Genomic DNA, 17,575 nt, shown 5'->3' on the forward strand with positions numbered 1-17,575 from the left:
TGAGATTTATTACCAGAAACACCTATCAATGAAATATTTTCAAATGTACCTCAAGAATGAAAAAAGAAAACATATCTTGAATTACACTGCTTTTCAAAGTTTATACTGTCTTGTTCATTCATAAAGCTGATACAGTCAAGATGGCACCAAAGAAAGTTAGAGGCCCAAGACGTGTAAGGGTTTGTCCCGAAGAAGGTTGTGGGATAAGAACCCAGCAGTTGCCGAGGCATCTGAAGAATATCCATCGCATGGACAATGAAAAGGCTAACGCACTTTCCACTGCATTATTTCATCAAGACGGTCAGGGTAGAGGCAGAAACGATGGTGACGATGTAGACAAGGTTAGGTGTTTTTTCCCCATTGCAATGCCAAGGTTGTTAACCTGCACAGGCACATTGTTGGAGTTCATGGCAAAAGCAAGAATAGTAAGTTAAACCTTTTCTTTAGGACATTAACTTTAATTAAACATGTATGTTCAACAGATGAAGCCCGAATCAGCAATTTTTATTTTGAAATTCTAGAACAGTCTTGATGAATATATCTAACTCTAACCTCCTAGATCTGTTCTTCTGAAATCAATGTTCAAGACACTTTTATTTAACGGTTTCGACTGATACTGCAGTTCAAAGAGTTATTGATACTGAGTGGTAAGGGTGTGATCCTAAATTCAAGTTTTCTTTTTTGTTCCTATCTAAAGTAACATCCAGAATGATCAGAGATAAAAAGTATGGAATTGAAATTCCAAATGGAATGTTTGGTGAGTAACAATCTAAACTTTACATTTATACCTGATGTTGGTCAAATCAATTGTGGGCAGTCGTGACAATTTAGACCAAATCAATAGCATTATCTTTAGAGGACTATGTGAGTCGGGCATTTCTTGTAAAAGAAAATGTCATTGCATATCTTCTCTCAAAAATTCTGTTTGTGCAATTTCCAAATTCAATGTTGTCTTACATCCATACATCCAGTCAGTACCTTTGCTAGAAAATTCAATGAAAAAAAATCCCAGAATTATATGTGATTTAAGATTATTTTTTGTAATGAACCTCACCTCTCCTTCCCATGGAAAAGTGGGGTTGTGGGTTGTGACTTACAATACACAAACTAACATCATGATATTTCAAATTGCAGGTTTTGGGGGAGGATTGTTTTGGCCATGATCTCTCTTTAGAGCAGTTGACCAAAAATAGAAGGTTCAGCTAATGCTTTGTTAGCCATATTGTATGTATTAATAACATAACATAAACCATGCTCGTTTGGACCTTGTTGTATCATTAGAAGATGAGGTAGAAGACCAGGATGTGGAGGTCGTGGTGGAGATGGAGAGGGGAGAAGAGAAGGCTAAAGAACAAGAGGACGAGATGGAGAGTTCAGTAGAGGTTTCGGAACAACCTTGGATGGGCGAGGAAGAGATGGAGGAGGAAGATGATGATATGGAGGAGGAGGAAGACGAGGAGATGGAGGAGGAGGAAGACGAGGAGATCGAGGAGGAAGAAGAGAGCGATAGAGACTACACGCCAGATACCTATAGGGCAAATGAAAAGGCTCGTAAGTATGAGCATTCCTTTTATTATATTTGCTATGCTATGGACTGCAACATCGTTAGAAGTCATAAATACTTGGAGTAGAATTTGTCTGATGTTGTTATGAAGATAATACATATTTTTATTATTCATTCCCAAATCACAGGAACAATGCTTCACCATTACAAAGTCCACCTCATGTCGAGGCTGGGAAAGTTCAAGTCTGAGGGAAATGCAAGCCAGCATGTGGTCCAGGTGCAGAGGGTAATAGCCTCTTCCCTTTGCAATGGGTCCTTGGATGGCCTTCTCAACGTTGAGGAGGCCTCAAGCATGTGGGTGGCTGAACAGAAGAAGCAGAAGAAGGCTGAGGAGACTGTGGCAAGTTATTGCCACAGTGTAGCTGGATTTTTTGATTTTTTGGCCACGGGAAAGTTAAAGCACGCCTTCTCCGACTTCCTTGGCATCCCAACCCTCCAGCAGAAAGCCAAAGACTGGAGGAAGATTGCTGCCTCACTAGCGAAGGAAGGGAAAGTGAGGCAGGTTGAACTGACAGAGCGTGGATACCGTAAGAATTCATATATCGAACTGGCCCATTTTGGAGTTTATATGCTGTAACAGTAATGGTAGAACGTAAACAGGGGCTAAATTAAATTCCCCACCCTTAAATTTACCAATAATATAGAAGAGGCATCCCCCCCCCCAAAGAAAAAGAAAAAAATCGCAATAATTACAATTATTGAGTATAATATATACCCTTTAAGAACATAGTCGATTATACTATTAGTATAATTTTACTTCCAAGTTGCATAACGAAAATATAATTTCATACCCTTTGTTTTTCATCTCATTACTTCACAGACGACCAACTCACCAACAAAGAGGCCCAATCTCTAAGTGCTGCCTTAGAGGGGTTGTACCTCAACAAATTCCATCCTTTATTTTTATCCCAAGCGCGCATTACAGCGTCGTTGGCCCAGGCCATCCGAGGTTATTTTTTTTTTTACTTAGGATGGCGCTTGACAACGGCGCTAGACCGTCTGAGTTTATCAACATGGAGGTAGAATGGGCTCTGAAAGCCATATATGAAGAGCAAACAAATCAGCACGTCATTAAGGTATGTCATATTAAGTTCAGGTATTTGTTTTTCTGTAGAATTTGACATTTAATCCCTTCAAAGGGAATTAAAGCTTGAAAACAAGTTGCTCTTCGTGAATGCAGAAATCACAAATGAGAAGGCAGAATAAAACGGGCACTGTTGCGTTAGATTGTATATTTAAAAATAATCATTACTTTGTCATTCCTGGCACAATTGGAATAGAAATATATATCATTTATTGTTATCTAATATTTCAGTTGTCATTTCAGGTTAACGTATCCATGTCTCTTACTCTGCAGGTCCTAAACCACAAGACCGTTATGAAGTACGGGGCAGCGAGGGTGTGTCTCAATAAGGAGCAGTATGAAAGGTTTTCCATATATATTAGGCACATCAGGCCCAGATGCCTCGGCTATGAACAGGGTACGAAACATGTCTTTTTCACGACGAAATCCCCCCCAAGTCTCCTCGTCCTCCATAACATACTCCATCAAACAGACATGTAAATACCTTGATCAGAGGGCAGTCACAAATAATGGGATTCGGAAGTGGATGTCCAGCATGGTAAATACTCATGATTAAATATTATCAACTGTATTGATTTATTTATTTGCAATGTCTCTCTTAACACCCAATAATACTTTGTATTGCATGAACTAGACAGTTTGATAAAACAAATAAATGTGCTATTAAATAGTTGATCAACCTTTCAATCTTGAAATATTCATTGTTTGACTCTGAAAAGATATACAATACATAAAACCTGTATTGGTTTATCCCCAATTTGCTTTTAGATGGCAGTGACACACCCAGGGAGAAGGGCAGAGACAGCCGAAGCAATGAACCATCGGCTATCTACTGCTCAAACGAATTATTACAACCTGGATGTGTGGGATGCCAATAAGGCAAGGCTGGCCAGCAATGTGGCTGCCATTTTGAAGGTATCCTTTATCTAAAATATTGTGTAGAACATGAAATTTATATTATAAGGTAAGGTTGATGTATCCAACAATATTTTTATTGCATTTTTTTTTTTACTGTGGTTCACTGCCTCCAGAAAGGTTTGGCTAGTAATGTGCTTCCTCCAATAACGGTGAAATCCCCTTTGTGAATAGAATCATCCTACCTGTATAACCAATGCATTGAATCTGATAAGCACTTCTTGTTTTATATATCATTGAAATTCATGTCTAGTATACCTAATAACAGCTTTCATGTACTATCTTACTTGTAGATAAATACACTGTATTTCAAGGTTATGAGGGGGAAATGAAATAAACGCAGCTGTCTCTTTTTGTCAGTCTCCTTCTACTTCAGCCGCTCCATCCAGAGTTTTCGGAACTAGAGATAGATGCCATGTGTTGCGTCTGGCCAGATGAAAGGGGCTACCTGTAGATTTATACATGTTGTGGTGCATCCGGGGGGGGGGGGGGGTGGAAGCATGATGGGTATAGACATGTGCAAATCCTATTATGCATGGATATCCCAACAATAATGAAAATTCTAAATAACTTCGTCGGGCGCTTCGGGGTTTTTTTTACGTGTTGGAATTGTGCTTATTTGATGTGCGATAATGTGGTGGAGAAATGTTTACAGTGCACTCTCGTTATAAAGAACACCGATATAACAAAATTTCATTATAAAGAAGTAAAATCTCTGGTCCCACATGTGGGATTCCCTTTGTATTCTATTGTTTTTGCAACCCTGATACATGTATAAAGAAATTTGATTATAAAGAAATTTCATGGGTCCCGAGGACTTCTTTATAATGAGAGTGCACTGTACATGGTGTTTTAGAGGTGAAGGATATGCAGGATGTTAAGAATGTGGATAAGATATCCCTCCACGCCCGTGGCAGTGACCAATAAAAGACAATGACACCATGGACCGTGTGTTGAGTGGTCTGACATAAGTGTAACGTTTATATTTAGGAAAAGTCTGTTGACCTCCAAAGTATATACAGTATTTAAGATAATTACTATTTTTTTTTATCAATGATGGTCCAAACGTGAAGCATTGGTGGAGGAGTACATGTATGGGCCAGGAGGAAGTACACTCCCTTCACAATGGCGATTCACTCATTCACATATGATGTATGTCATCACTCTCAAGTGAAGCAAGTATTGGAACAAGGGAACAACCTCTCGAGAGGAGTATAGGGGGAAGTGTCGTGGCAGTATTGGAATGCCCTTACAGGTACACTCCCCTCAAGAAGTTGTTCCCTCATTCACTTACAGTGCACTCTCGTTATAAAGAACACTGATATAACAAAATTTCATTTTAAAGAAGTAAAATCTCTGGTCCCATATCTTGGATTTCCTTTGTATTCTATTGTTTTGGCAGCCCTGATATAAAGAAATTTCGTTATAAAGAAACAATTTCATGGGTCCCAAGGACTTCTTTATAACGAGAGTGCATTGTATCTCTTTACCAGTGAAGCGATTATGGGAGCAAGTGAAAAACCAGAGGCAGGGTGATATTGAAGATTGGACAAGGCCACAGCAGTATGGGAACAGAGTGCAGCAATAGTCCATGTAGATGTACATAAGGATGGCTGAGAAATCTGTGTGATGAAATAATGCTTTATTAAATATTACACATACACATGTACATGGGACGGAAGTTATCATAAACTGAGTTGTACCGTATTTATGCGCAGTTAAGCGCACTGCGGTAATAATCAGGGAGCACATTTCTTTCAGATATACCAGTGCATGTTCATTGCATGTGCTGAGAGGAAGAGTCTTGAAAAGGATGCAGAGGTGAATGGAGAGTTGCTTATATTAGCCTCTGTGGATGTAATGCGGCATTGTATCACTCGCTTCGCTATGTCCTGGGTGACGGTAGCTGGGCATTGAGTGTTGACGTTATGTTGGCTGTCACAAAAGTCTGCTCCACAACCGATGATAACATTAGCTTTGGTGACAGTAAGTGTGGCTTGGTTGATGTAAAGAGGTCTTGGGATGAGATTATCTGAGTACTCTGCGACAAATGGTCTTGTGATGTGGTAGATAACTGTAGGTATTATGGGCAGAAGTGGCTGGTCGAGCTTTATGATGGGAACGTGGTTCAGCATGGTGTTGTATTCAGCCTCAAATAACCCAACGGTTGCTCCAATCCAAGTGTAGTTCTGGATTTTGAAGAGTTGTCTTGTATCCATGGGTGTTTCGGTGAGGAGATAGAAGAGGTCACCTTCGGTGAGTTCTCTGAAAGATTGATACAGAGATATTTAGGTAGTGTGTGAAACTTATAGTGTTTGTAACTGTGACTACGTAATGTTACAATGTTGGTGGTATTTGAGATGGACAAGCATAGTAGAGGTGTCCTGTTGCAATAGGCCTCACAATTCTGGTTGATAAGTACTGTTTTGAGGGGAAGCCTGCTGACTGACATAAAAGATATGATTACAATTGGTTGGTAGTTGGAATGTTATGTCGGGGGGGGGGGGGGGGCAGTGTCATTACAAGGTGTACACCATGCGCGTGTATGGACTTTCAAAATGGACCCTAAACACGTAATTGAAAGTCAATCTCAGGATACCCTAAACAAGTATTAAAGTTTGAAAAGATACCCTTTTGAAGTAAACATTCTGTTAAAAGTATACCCTTATTTCGTGATTTTGGCGATTTTGATACCCTTTTCAATGTACGCGCGTACATCGTCCTACTATGAAAAACAACCGTTTTTACGCGTTTTTTTTCACACGTGCATGGTGTACACGGTGTAATGACACTGCCCCCCCCCCCCCTCGAATGTTATGTTTTTACCTGAGGAGAACAAGCCGGTCATACTTTTTTTCTACTTTGGAAAATTTGTTGCCATCTTTTTGGAGCTTCTTGGGCTTGGGTTTCTTCACTGAGAGCACTTGGGCTGTCAACCTTGTGTTCTCTGATGTGGTGGTCAAGACTTCTGATAATGTCACGTTAGTCACCGTGGGATGATTAAATATTGCCATGGCTGCATCAAGGTCCCCTGCTTCAAGGTATTGTGCTAGCATGGTGATATCTGGAATAAGAATGAAATCTATATATTACATCTTTCTGATATGAAGATTTGGGGGTATGAGTTACAGGTTAATGCTAGTGTTGGACAATAATTAAAAGATTAAGGTGTTAGCAAAATCAACAGGTACAATTACTTTGGCTACATGCAGTGTTTGTTGAAGGCATGCTGAAGGGATTTTAATGTAGGCCTACTGGTACATGTCTTGAACTGTTTTGATGTTGCACATAATTTTGTGTAATGTTCCTGTGCTTGGAGGATGACTGTTGTTGATGAAGGATTCTGGTGGTGAGAGGATGCATTACCCATACGGGGAATACATCCTCTCACCTACTGATTTTGATGTTGGAAGTGAATGTTGGGATAGTGTCTGTACTCACATTGGCTGGAGTTCTTCATGGGTGAAATTGTCCGAAGTCCTCCCAAATTAGATTTGGGTAGCGTTGACGCATGCGGTTGAAGACAATTAAGCCATTCGTGTAGATGGTGCGAGTGTTTGGAAGGGGATCTTGAGCGTTGAGTGTGTGCCATTGATATTCAAAGCTCTTCCTGGCAGTGATGTTTGCCTGATGGTCACCATTCTCTGGAAATCGGTACACTAGCACAAAGCACATCCAAGGGCGAAGTTGGGGGTTGTTCGTAAAGTTCGAACCATGACCAGTGTTGTGTTGTTGGAGTCTGCGTTGGATACATGCTGTTTCACCAACATATGCAAAGTTGCGATGGGTGTTGCTCACCAACATGTAAACAAAGCCAATGCTGCTGTCAGGTAACTGTTGCATTCGAATTGTAGGGGGATAGGGGTCATGGGTATGTTGAATTGTGGCTGATGGGGTTGTATTGTCCAGTGCAGAGAGAATGTTTTTGATGTGGTGTAACCATTGTGGAGTATTCTAAAGCAGTTTCCTTATGCCCATGATGGTGTCATTGCGATCATGCGTCACAAATATTATGCTGTCCAAGTTTTTGACTCGACTGATGAGGACCAATAACTGGTCTCTTTCCCAAAGTCGGTACTTGCGTTGTTGACTTGAAATCTGAGTAGCAATTTGTGGACATGTCTCCCCGAGTGCCTTGTGCACCGTGCTACAAACATAGTAGGTTACACGGAATTGGATGCGGCGTGCTTTAGTATGACCCTTCCCAACAATGACTAAGGGTGCCTGAGTTGGTGAAAGGGAGAATAACGGCCAGGGATGGTTATTTTGCACATGTTCTGGGATTTGCCGTACTCCCGGTGGGACAAGCATCAAACGCAGCTGTTCAGTTTCATTTGGCAAGTCCATAACAATACAGAGTTGACCTTGAGAGAAGCGAGGTAGTTCATTTGTTGCAACAGTATTGTTGTATGCCAGTCGAAGTACCTGTCCCTTAAATAGTACCAACTTCTTAGGCTCAAGACAGGCTTTGTCAAGCTGGAATTGAACATTGGCATTGGCATGGCCCCATACCCCTTGAGTAGTCTCAACCTCATCAGTAGCAAGGAATGTTTTGCATTGTACAGTTGGGTCAGATTGTTTTTGTGCAATGTATCTGCCAATTATTTCTTCGCAGGCAGCCTTAGTACCCACGATTTTCAAGGCATGATGTGGTACATCATCCCATGATGGTACAGCATGAGGCAGGCATCGATTTCCAATGATGTGGATGAACTTCTCAATGTCCTCCTTCGTGATGTTGACATTGCGCAGTATCTGTATAAGTTGCTGTAGGTCTGCATCTTGGCATGCTCTGACATAGTGGCTCATTGTGATAATGTGGAAAGAGGTCATAAGATGGTGACTGGCCCAAAAGGGTGTGCCATCAACTGGAGCCAACTGGTATGGATCTCCAGTGGCTATGACCAAAATGCCTGCCATTGGCTTGTTGGAGCCTGTAACATATCTGAGGATGTTGTCAAGAGCAGCAAAGAGCTGAGCTGAAAGTAGGCCTATTTCTTCTATGAATAGCACTTTTAGTCGCTGCAGCATAGCCAGTTGTACAGGTTTCTTTGAAAGACTCAAGAGAGCTTTGGACACGATGTTTTGCACTGTTTGGACATTGGCATTTAAGACCGGAATGTGAAAGAGCATATGGATATGGGTGCCTCCAAGGCGTCTTGCTCGTTCGGAGGTTATGGCTGCCAAGAGTGATGGCATATTCTTGGAGAGGGCATACGTATTTGCAAGGAGCAAGGAGTGTTTTCCCTGCTCCAGGGGGACCAACAAGTTCGAAGCAATTACGGCTACTGGGTTGGTTATTGTGTAATGTGTTTATTGCTGTAATGCATGTATTGAGTGCCCTGTTCTGTTCTTCTAATGATGCTGCACTTTGATTTCTGATTGGTGTAATTTGAGGTAGGAACTCAACTGCTCCTTCTATGAAGTGTTCAATGTCTGGGAAATTGGGAATAGGTTCTCCTCCCAAGGCATCTATAGCAGTATCTCGTAGGAAACGTTCATGCCGGATAAGGTCATGTCTAACAGAATCTGCAATGTCTTCTTCTGTAGTTGACGGGAGCGCAATGTTTACTTGCGGGTCAAGCAGTATAGTGCGCAACGTATGAAGGGCATCACTGAGGTGCTTGCTGAATGTTTGTGAACCAAAAGGATACCAAAGCAGTTGGTCTGTGACATATGCACGGGCGATGTTCTTGACATCAGTTTCATCACGCCCATTATCACTAATCAGTTTCGCTGCCCTTAAGGCTGCAGTCATGTTTGGTTGACCATATATGTCTTGTTCAGTACTGAAGTGTCCCATGGTCAAGATGATGTGGACAAAGAATTCAGGTAGATTTGATGGGAATGGTGCCTTGAAGACAACTACATTGCGTCTCACGTCTGCTATGTCAACGAATCGCTGGTAGTGTTGAGTTGCAGGAACCTCCTGTTGTTGTTGTTGTTGTTGCACAGGGCCAAATATGTGGGCATGTAGATCCATAGCAATGACAGCGATATTTGGATCAGGGCTGGTTGTGAGGGCATGGATGTAGGATGCAGCATGCGAGACATGAGCAGCACGAATGCGAACACAACGACCAACACCGTCAATAAGATGAGAAGCGTTTAGGATTGGATCGAGATGTGCTTTAGGATCCTTCTCCACGTGAACCAGCGTAAGTAGGTTTCCAAAGTGGAAAAGAGAAGGAGCTCTGGTGGTCTAATTGAAAACGCGGTGGTGTTGTCTAGGTAGTACTGGCCTTGGTGGTGACTACAGATGGCAGTAACCTGAGATGGTGTGAATTGCCGCCACGGTGGTAGGGCCAATCGGTCAGCAGCTGTCTGTGGCAGTCCACCACCACCATCTTGTTCTCGTTGGTGATCTTGAAGATTAGGGCGTCTGTGCTTGAAGATGGCAGAGCGACACTCGGGTGATTTAGTGGATGCATGGACGTATGTGGTGCTGGAGATGACATATGGGAAGCGAAGTGCATACCATATCATCTCAGTAAGCGCCAGTTCTCTGGCAAGGGCTGCAGATCTGTCATTGAGAGGGTGCATGCGCTGGCCTGATATTTTTGTATTGATGAGGTTGTGTGCTTGTACCAATACCTGACCTGGGCTTGTGGTTGTGGAAAGCTGCACAGGGCGTCTCTCTTCTACGCCTGCAGCATACTTGGCCAAGTATGAAACTTGGAACTTCCTATCACATACCTGTACGTTTGTGCTGGACTTCATCGCTACAAAGAGGCGAGGCACAGTCGGAACAAAGTGTTCACCAATTTGGGCTGGATAGTGCCATATGCCAGCTTTGAACTGTGGTCCAGTTTCCCAATGTTGGCCACATGGGCATAATGTCGCCAGATCAAGGTAGGCCAGGTTGTTGTACGTGTCCTCAGGATACAGGATGCCATGGTCCTCAAACATGTAGGAGAAACTAGCCCAAATGATAGCTTAGTTGGCCTTGATTCGTGGCAGTAGTCAATTTCACTGCAGAAATGGTCAATCCAATGAAGCACTTTTTGTAATATTCATTTTCATCAGTGCAAATATTATTGAAACTTGCTTTTTCAGTCCTAAAGAAGTATCAGGATTGCATGAGCCAATTTATAGATTCTTAGCAAGGAATTTATCAACCATTTATCAAGAAAATCAACAATGGTTAAAATTCACTCGACATGTTTATTTCAGCCCTACCTCAAAATAGGCTTTGATGAGACTTAAAAGCCCACCTGACGCGCAGGATGACAATAATTTTGGATGACTTTCAAAGCACATACATGATGCGAGACATAAATTCCCCCACATTGCCCAGATGGTCAGAAAAAAGGATAATGTAATGGTAAGACATGATAGGAAGGCATTACATACCTGATGATCCAGTGCTATCAAGTGGAGTTCGCAGGCAGAATTGAAGGTCGGAGGGCACGCAGTGGCAGGCAGAATTGAACGTCAGAGGGATCACAGACGGGTAGCTGTTGGAATGGGATGATGACTAGGCATTGCTGAAAGCAGAAAGACAAGTTTACAGAGCATTATGTGCCAATTTATGATGGGTATGACTTATACTCTGAGAAACTATAGCGACATATTGCTGAAAGTGGAAAGGATAGGGAAGATGACTATGAGTGTACTAGTGGTAGTCATGATGAGAGCAATTTATACTAAGAATCACTGATTGCTATGTGCACTCAAGTAGCCAGCAGTAACTTTTGAGATGTTGGTATTACACGTGTGTTATGGGTAGTTGGATTTTTTTCTTTTAAAGTCTACAAAATTATGAGAACCTTAAATAATTTTTAATTGGTAAAATGACCTTTTAAAGGAAAATGCAAGATTTTGCAACCAATGACATCAAAGCATGCCAAGTGAGTGTGTTGTTTGTAACATATTTTTTCATATGCTCTGGCCTACAACAAATTTGTCAGAGGTGCAGAGGTAAATTTATGGTGAAATACATAGTCTTACATGTATAATAGCCCCAAAGGTGAAAGTGATTTCACACGCCCTAATATTTGTTAATACACATCCATTTTTCACAAAATTATACCTATTAGGTGACAAAAAAAATGGCGGTCAAACCTTCCAGGGAGGGTCGGTAAGTCAGCATTTTTTATTGTGTTTTTGACATTAAATTTTTCGATTAAAAAACATGGAAATTATTTGTTCTCAGCTTCTCGCTCACTCACTGCACTCGCAACTTTTCATCCAATTTTTTTGTCAAAATGGCTGATTTTCCTTGTTTCCAACAAAATTTACAATGATAAAATATAGACCTAAACACCTCAAAATAACAGTAAAATACAAAGACTGACAAATGGAGGAATGAGCCGGAGAGCCAGTAAGGCCCGAAAGTAGCCCACACCTTTACAAAAATATGTATACAATGCATGATATACACAGAAAAAAGAAACAATTAACAAAAGTTGAACGCGTAAAAAAGACTCTGACAAAAACCATTACGACAAGACAAATGTGGACATGCTCTAAAGAAATTACTCATAATTACTAATCAGCTAACGTTTAAGTAGGTTTCGAAAGTGTTTTGTATTTTTTGATTCTTTGATTAGTTTAGGGAGTGAATTCGAAAGGATTAGGCCGGCTGCTTGTATACCATGATCAGAGAAAGCTTTCTTATTGAGTGTATGAGAAAGATCATTAATTTGTGTTGTTTAGTAATGGTAAGTATCAGAGCGCCTTTTGAAGTAATCTTTGAAAGACACTGGTAAATTATTAATATAGAATGTATGCATAAATACGCCAAGTATAAGAGTATACATGTCTATTACAGTATCGTGCATGCGCATTCAGTTTCAGCAGTTCCCTACGAAGAAGAAGTGTTCAAGCGATGCCCGTTATGGACAGAAATTGCTTGAAAACACTGACATCGTAAGTAAAAAATGGTTGTATATGTGATGTAAATGTTCATTAATATCGTGTTAAGATCTCGGTGAGCACAAACATGGAGAGCTCCTAGTCAGGAATCCGCCTGACAAGCAATAGTTCATATCCTGCCCGGTTGACGTGAATTCACCGCATGAAAATATGCTGGTAATGATGTCTGTCCTTTGTATGAGGGGACTGACCTAACAACACCTCAAGGAAATTTTGGACGGTAATAGGTAGGGTGGGGACTTGAGTAACCGGACACTTAATTTTGTGCGTTTTTTCAGAATATGTTGCCAAAAAACATAATTGAGTAACCGGACACTTAATTTTGCGCGTTTTTTCAGAATATGTTGCCAAAAAACGTAATTTCCAAATAATAAGCATTAGAATTTCCATGCAAAATCAGGATTTATGCGAAGAAAAATAACAGCTGCGTCACCGGGTGTCTGTTTGCAACTGCGCGCGATGTTTCCCCGACGCGTATTGCGCCGTTCTAATGCGCGGTGTCCGGGTACTCAACCCGTCCGGAAATACCTCTGATACCGATTTTGTGAGCACGAAAAAGAAGACTACGACAAGGTTAGGGTCATTTTGAACAGCGATATAAACAAACTGGTAGGTTGATACGGAGTGCCATTCCAGGGAATAAAAATACAGAAGTTTCTTTTTTATCATAAACCTACTCGTAGATTTCATGTTTTGATCGACAAATTGAGGACCTGAAATAATTGTGGACGGTAATGGTAATAGGGCCCCCGTCATACGAGATGAACACGTATGCCCACGCATGGTATTACCGGACACTATTGAATTACCGGACGCGCGTTCTACGCGCGGGACTACACGTATCGAATGTGCAAGTCGAGTGGGGTGATCAAGAAATGTATGACGCATCGTAAGTACACAAAAAAAAACTTAGAAAATTTACACATCTAACTTAGCCTAACGTATGAGTGACAAATACATGCCTTTTTCATGAAATAATCCAATTTTCCTAATGCCCGTGCAAAGTGAATGGCTGTCAAGTTTGTTTTGAGAATGTCATTTTGCTATTTGTTTTCCGTGCATTTTCTTCTCGCGCGACTCGCGACTTTTGCGTTTCGCCATAGACATAACACGGTGTCCGGCAATACAGGTCGATTTTCAGCGCCGCGAAATAAGAATCATAACATGTGCAGGGACTAGATCTACGTGGGTACACTTTCCCATGACCATGTGCATGGCATTTTAATTTTAAGCGCCAACATGCTAAATAATCTGGTCAAGTTCACGCGATTTCTACATTTACACTTTTGCGTAGCGAATAATGATTCGAGTAGTGTAAAATCTAAACAGTTAAAAAGTTACTCGCTCAAAATCGCTCAAATTTTGTATCAATTTGAAGAAAAAAAATCACATTTTCACTTACCCATCATTGATGCCATTTGCCTCATGATCATCTTGAACTTTCAACTTTGTTTGGGTGACATTTCCGAGCATCCGAATGCTTCCGAAGACGTTGCTTCCAAGACCTATGATGCCGAAGATGACGTTCTGTGTGACGTCACAGGTCTACTAAATAAAATAATAAAATTCACTTTTTGGCTCAGATATATACTGTTTCGTATGTTTTTCAGCGTTTTAACCCTCTTGAAACCATTCTAAGGCGTTCCATGCGATACAATGTCAAAATGTTGGCTACAACATACATATCTGGGGCATTTTAGGTCATTACCTGGTATTTTACTACGAAAGTAATTGAGAGTGTTCCGTTAAAGCCCTAGTCGTGTGGTGCGCCACCTACCGGTGGTTCCGGGAACATTGCGTCCAGTCCCTTGGAACTCCCAGCTGCTCCTCCATCCAATCCCTTGGAACTCCCAGCTGCTCCTCCATCCAGTCCATTGGAACTCCCAGCTGCTCCTCCATCCAATCCCTTGGAACTCCCAGCTGCTCCTCCATCCAGTCCCTTGGAACGTCCAGCTGCTCCTCCATCCAGTCTCTTGGAACGTCCAGCTGCTCGTCCATCCAGTCCCTTGGAATTCCCAGCTGCTCCTCCATCCAGTCCATTGGAACTCCCTGCTCCATGTAAGATGGTAAACGCTATGTTATGCAATTATCATATTTTCTTGACTATATTGCCAACCCTTTGCCTGCTGCAGTGGACTAGAGTCGCAATCATACAATTAAATCAGACAGTCGAAATAATTAGCTTTCTCCTTCCCCCAACAATTGTTATTGTTTCCCGTCAAAATTAATTCAGCATGAAAAATAAGTAACTCTGAATACATTTGATACATGTCTCTATATCGCAATTTATTTGCTGTCCAAACTTCCGCTTCCATATCTCTCATTTGATATTATCTTTGATACATGTCAACATCCACATGTTTATTCAAATAAGGTTAAATAGATTATAAACACAAAATGACATACCTTTTAATAGCAGGGTTTCTTTGCCTCATTTTCGCATTACAGATGCAGTCAGGCAGAAAACTACGCTCTGCTACAAGAAATAAGGAGCACCCAGTCCTGCAACTGCCACGCCCACCATCGGTTTGTGGGTCCACAGGATCTTCATCCCTGGTATGCTTGCCATATTGTATAATATTGTATTTATGTTTAGCATAGGCTAGGTTTAGATCATTCCTATTTATCGTTATACTTTTATATTGTTGTTTTGTTGTATTCTGTATTCTTTGTATTATTAAACTATGTTTGTATTCTTTATTATGTATCATTATCATGACATGTACATGTGTTGTACTCTCATACCCCAGAAGGGGGTCGAATGAGTCAATAAATTCTATTCTATTCTATGAAACACATTTGAATGACAATTGCAGACCTTTTAGTTGCTTTCCTTGACGGTATTTTCAGACTTGGTTAAAGATTCATTAATGACATTTCAAAATTGTGATGGAATAGGGTTAGACATCTATACAATAATTTGCTGAATTGTTTGAAATATTTGCTTATTAATGCTTTTTTTAAAATGTGCAATTCACAATTCTTTTCTTTATTTATTTCACCCCCCCCCCTTCTCTTTCTCCATAATAGTGCTCGACCACCAGCACCAAAAAACTGAGGGTGAAGTGCAAAAAACAACCCCAACATAATGAGCATCCAATCCCGCTACTACCAGACACATCATCCATTAGTGTGTCAGCTGGATCATCATCCCTGGTATGTAACGCATTTAAATGGCAATTGCAGCCCTTTTAGCTCCTTTCTTTGACGGGTAATGTCAGACTTGTTCAAAATTTCATCATTGTCATTTTAAAACTGTGATGGAATAGTGTTAGACATCTATACAATAATTTGCTGAATTGTCTGAAATACTTGCTTATTGGTGTTATTTTTTAAATGTGCAACTCTGTTATTATGGGTCAAATTGTTTCACAATTCATTTCTTGATGTTTTTCATCCCCCTCCCCTCTCTTTCTCCATGATAGTTGCCAAGTACCAGCGATCCACCAGCGAGGGTGAAGTGCAACAAACATCCCCAACATAAGGAGCACCCAGTCACGCCACTATCAGACACCCCATCCGTTAGTGTGTCAGCTGGATCATCATCCCTGGTATGTAACGCATTTAAATGGCAATCGCAGCCCTTTTAGCTCCTTTCTTTGACGGGTAATGTCAGACTTGTTCAGAATTTCATCAATGTCATTTTAAAACTGTGATGGAATAGTGTTAGACATCTATACAACAATTTGCTGAATTGTCTGAAATACTTGCTTATTGGTGTTATTTTTTATATGTGCAACTCTGTTATTATGGGTCAAATTGTTTCACAATTCATTTCTTGATGTCTTTCATCCCCCTCTCCTCTCTTTCTCCATGATAGTTCTCAAGTACCAGCCATCAAACGGCGAGGGTAAAGTTCACCCAGGAAGAGAAGGAGGCAGTCCAGAAGCTTTTCCAGAGCTGGATAGAAAGGGGTGACATGCCTCGCATAGGCGTGGTGAGGGACATAGTTAAACAAAATAAAAAAAGTAGCACGTTGCCTCTCTAACCGATCATTTCTCCAAGTGAGGGACAGAGTTCGCAATGCAATATAAGCTAAAACAAAATCTACGTCTATGTAGATCATCAACTATTTCATTCATCTTTCTTTTTTCTCAGTTGCTTTCTTAATGTAATATCCCTCACAACGCCTATGCAAGGCATGTCACCTTTTTCTATCCAGCTATTGATATTCTAATGAAATGTTTAAGAAATGGCAGTGCACACTTGTCAGTAAGTCTGAATGTTTTGTAAAAGTAGTTTTTGTGATTCTTCTTTCTATTCTTGTTCTTTTACTTTTTACATGATGATTATGATATGCTTTTTATGAATATGAAGGTACAATTGTATCAATAAAAACCTTCAATTGTCATTAATAAAACACTTTGAGCAGGACATAGGAGATAGTGTTGTATTATGTCCAAACTAAATATGAGTCGAGTCAAATCAAAAAATCATAATTATCTACATTGGACGTAAAAATGATTGAGTTATGGCATTTTTGAACTTTTGTATTGTTTCATTGAACAGTTATATGCATAACATGGGCTGTATTTCAATTAGTGACATGCCGCACTGTCATATGCTCGATTTTCCTTATGTGTATTATATTAAATATATATTCCTGTACACTATAAACATATTTTTCAAAAGAATACCTGTTTTACCGGTCCTAAGCTTTGGAACGATTTACCTGAAACTATGAGGAAATCTGTACTTCTATTGGAAGCTTTAAAAAATGTATAATTTTAAATTACAGTGCATAAGTATTAGCCCTATACCCGATGAGGCTAACAAGTGTGTGTGTGTATATTGTATAAGGGGATGTGTATATAACCCAATTATATTGTACTGGCACCATGAAAGCTCTCGTGTTATAAACAGCTTCGCGGGACTCGAACCCACCCAAGTAAAATAAAAAAGAGTTTACAGCAAACATGAAGCTATATATTAAAGTTCATTAATAATAGCAGTTTGTGTCATATATATTTAAAAGAATTCGCACTTTAGGCATGCAAAAGATTAAATGTAATTTTCTTACACCGTAACGAACGTTTCACATCATTGCTTGTATTTCCAGTCCTTAATTTCAATTTCACAGTATGAAATATGAGATAAATGGAGATGGAGATAGAAAGAGGGAACATGATGAGGGA

At 40.4% G+C, this 17,575-nt stretch overlaps 2 protein-coding genes across 2 annotated transcripts; one reads left to right on the top strand and one right to left on the bottom strand.

Annotated features, from left to right (window-relative positions):
• Positions 1-5,188: 5,188 nt before the first annotated feature.
• Positions 5,189-14,321, bottom strand: LOC115926575. The gene is made up of 4 exons (XM_030991369.1): positions 13,843-14,321; positions 10,917-11,050; positions 6,390-6,627; positions 5,189-5,828 (listed from the first exon to the last, which is right to left on the bottom strand). The coding sequence occupies exons 3-4, from the start codon at positions 6,617-6,619 to the stop codon at positions 5,321-5,323; spliced, it is 738 nt and encodes a 245-aa protein (XP_030847229.1). The 5' UTR covers positions 6,620-6,627; positions 10,917-11,050; positions 13,843-14,321; the 3' UTR covers positions 5,189-5,320.
• Positions 14,310-17,467, top strand: LOC115926576. Its single transcript, XM_030991370.1, has 4 exons — positions 14,310-14,996; positions 15,471-15,596; positions 15,866-15,991; positions 16,261-17,467. Exons 1-4 carry the CDS (start codon positions 14,838-14,840, stop codon positions 16,426-16,428), a joined length of 579 nt encoding a protein of 192 aa, XP_030847230.1. The 5' UTR covers positions 14,310-14,837; the 3' UTR covers positions 16,429-17,467.
• The last annotated feature ends 108 nt before the right edge of the window (positions 17,468-17,575 follow it).

This window comes from Strongylocentrotus purpuratus, unplaced genomic scaffold (genome assembly GCF_000002235.5).
Source record: "Strongylocentrotus purpuratus isolate Spur 01 unplaced genomic scaffold, Spur_5.0 spur5_scaffold_2, whole genome shotgun sequence".
Classification (NCBI taxonomy): Eukaryota; Metazoa; Echinodermata; class Echinoidea; order Camarodonta; family Strongylocentrotidae; genus Strongylocentrotus; species Strongylocentrotus purpuratus.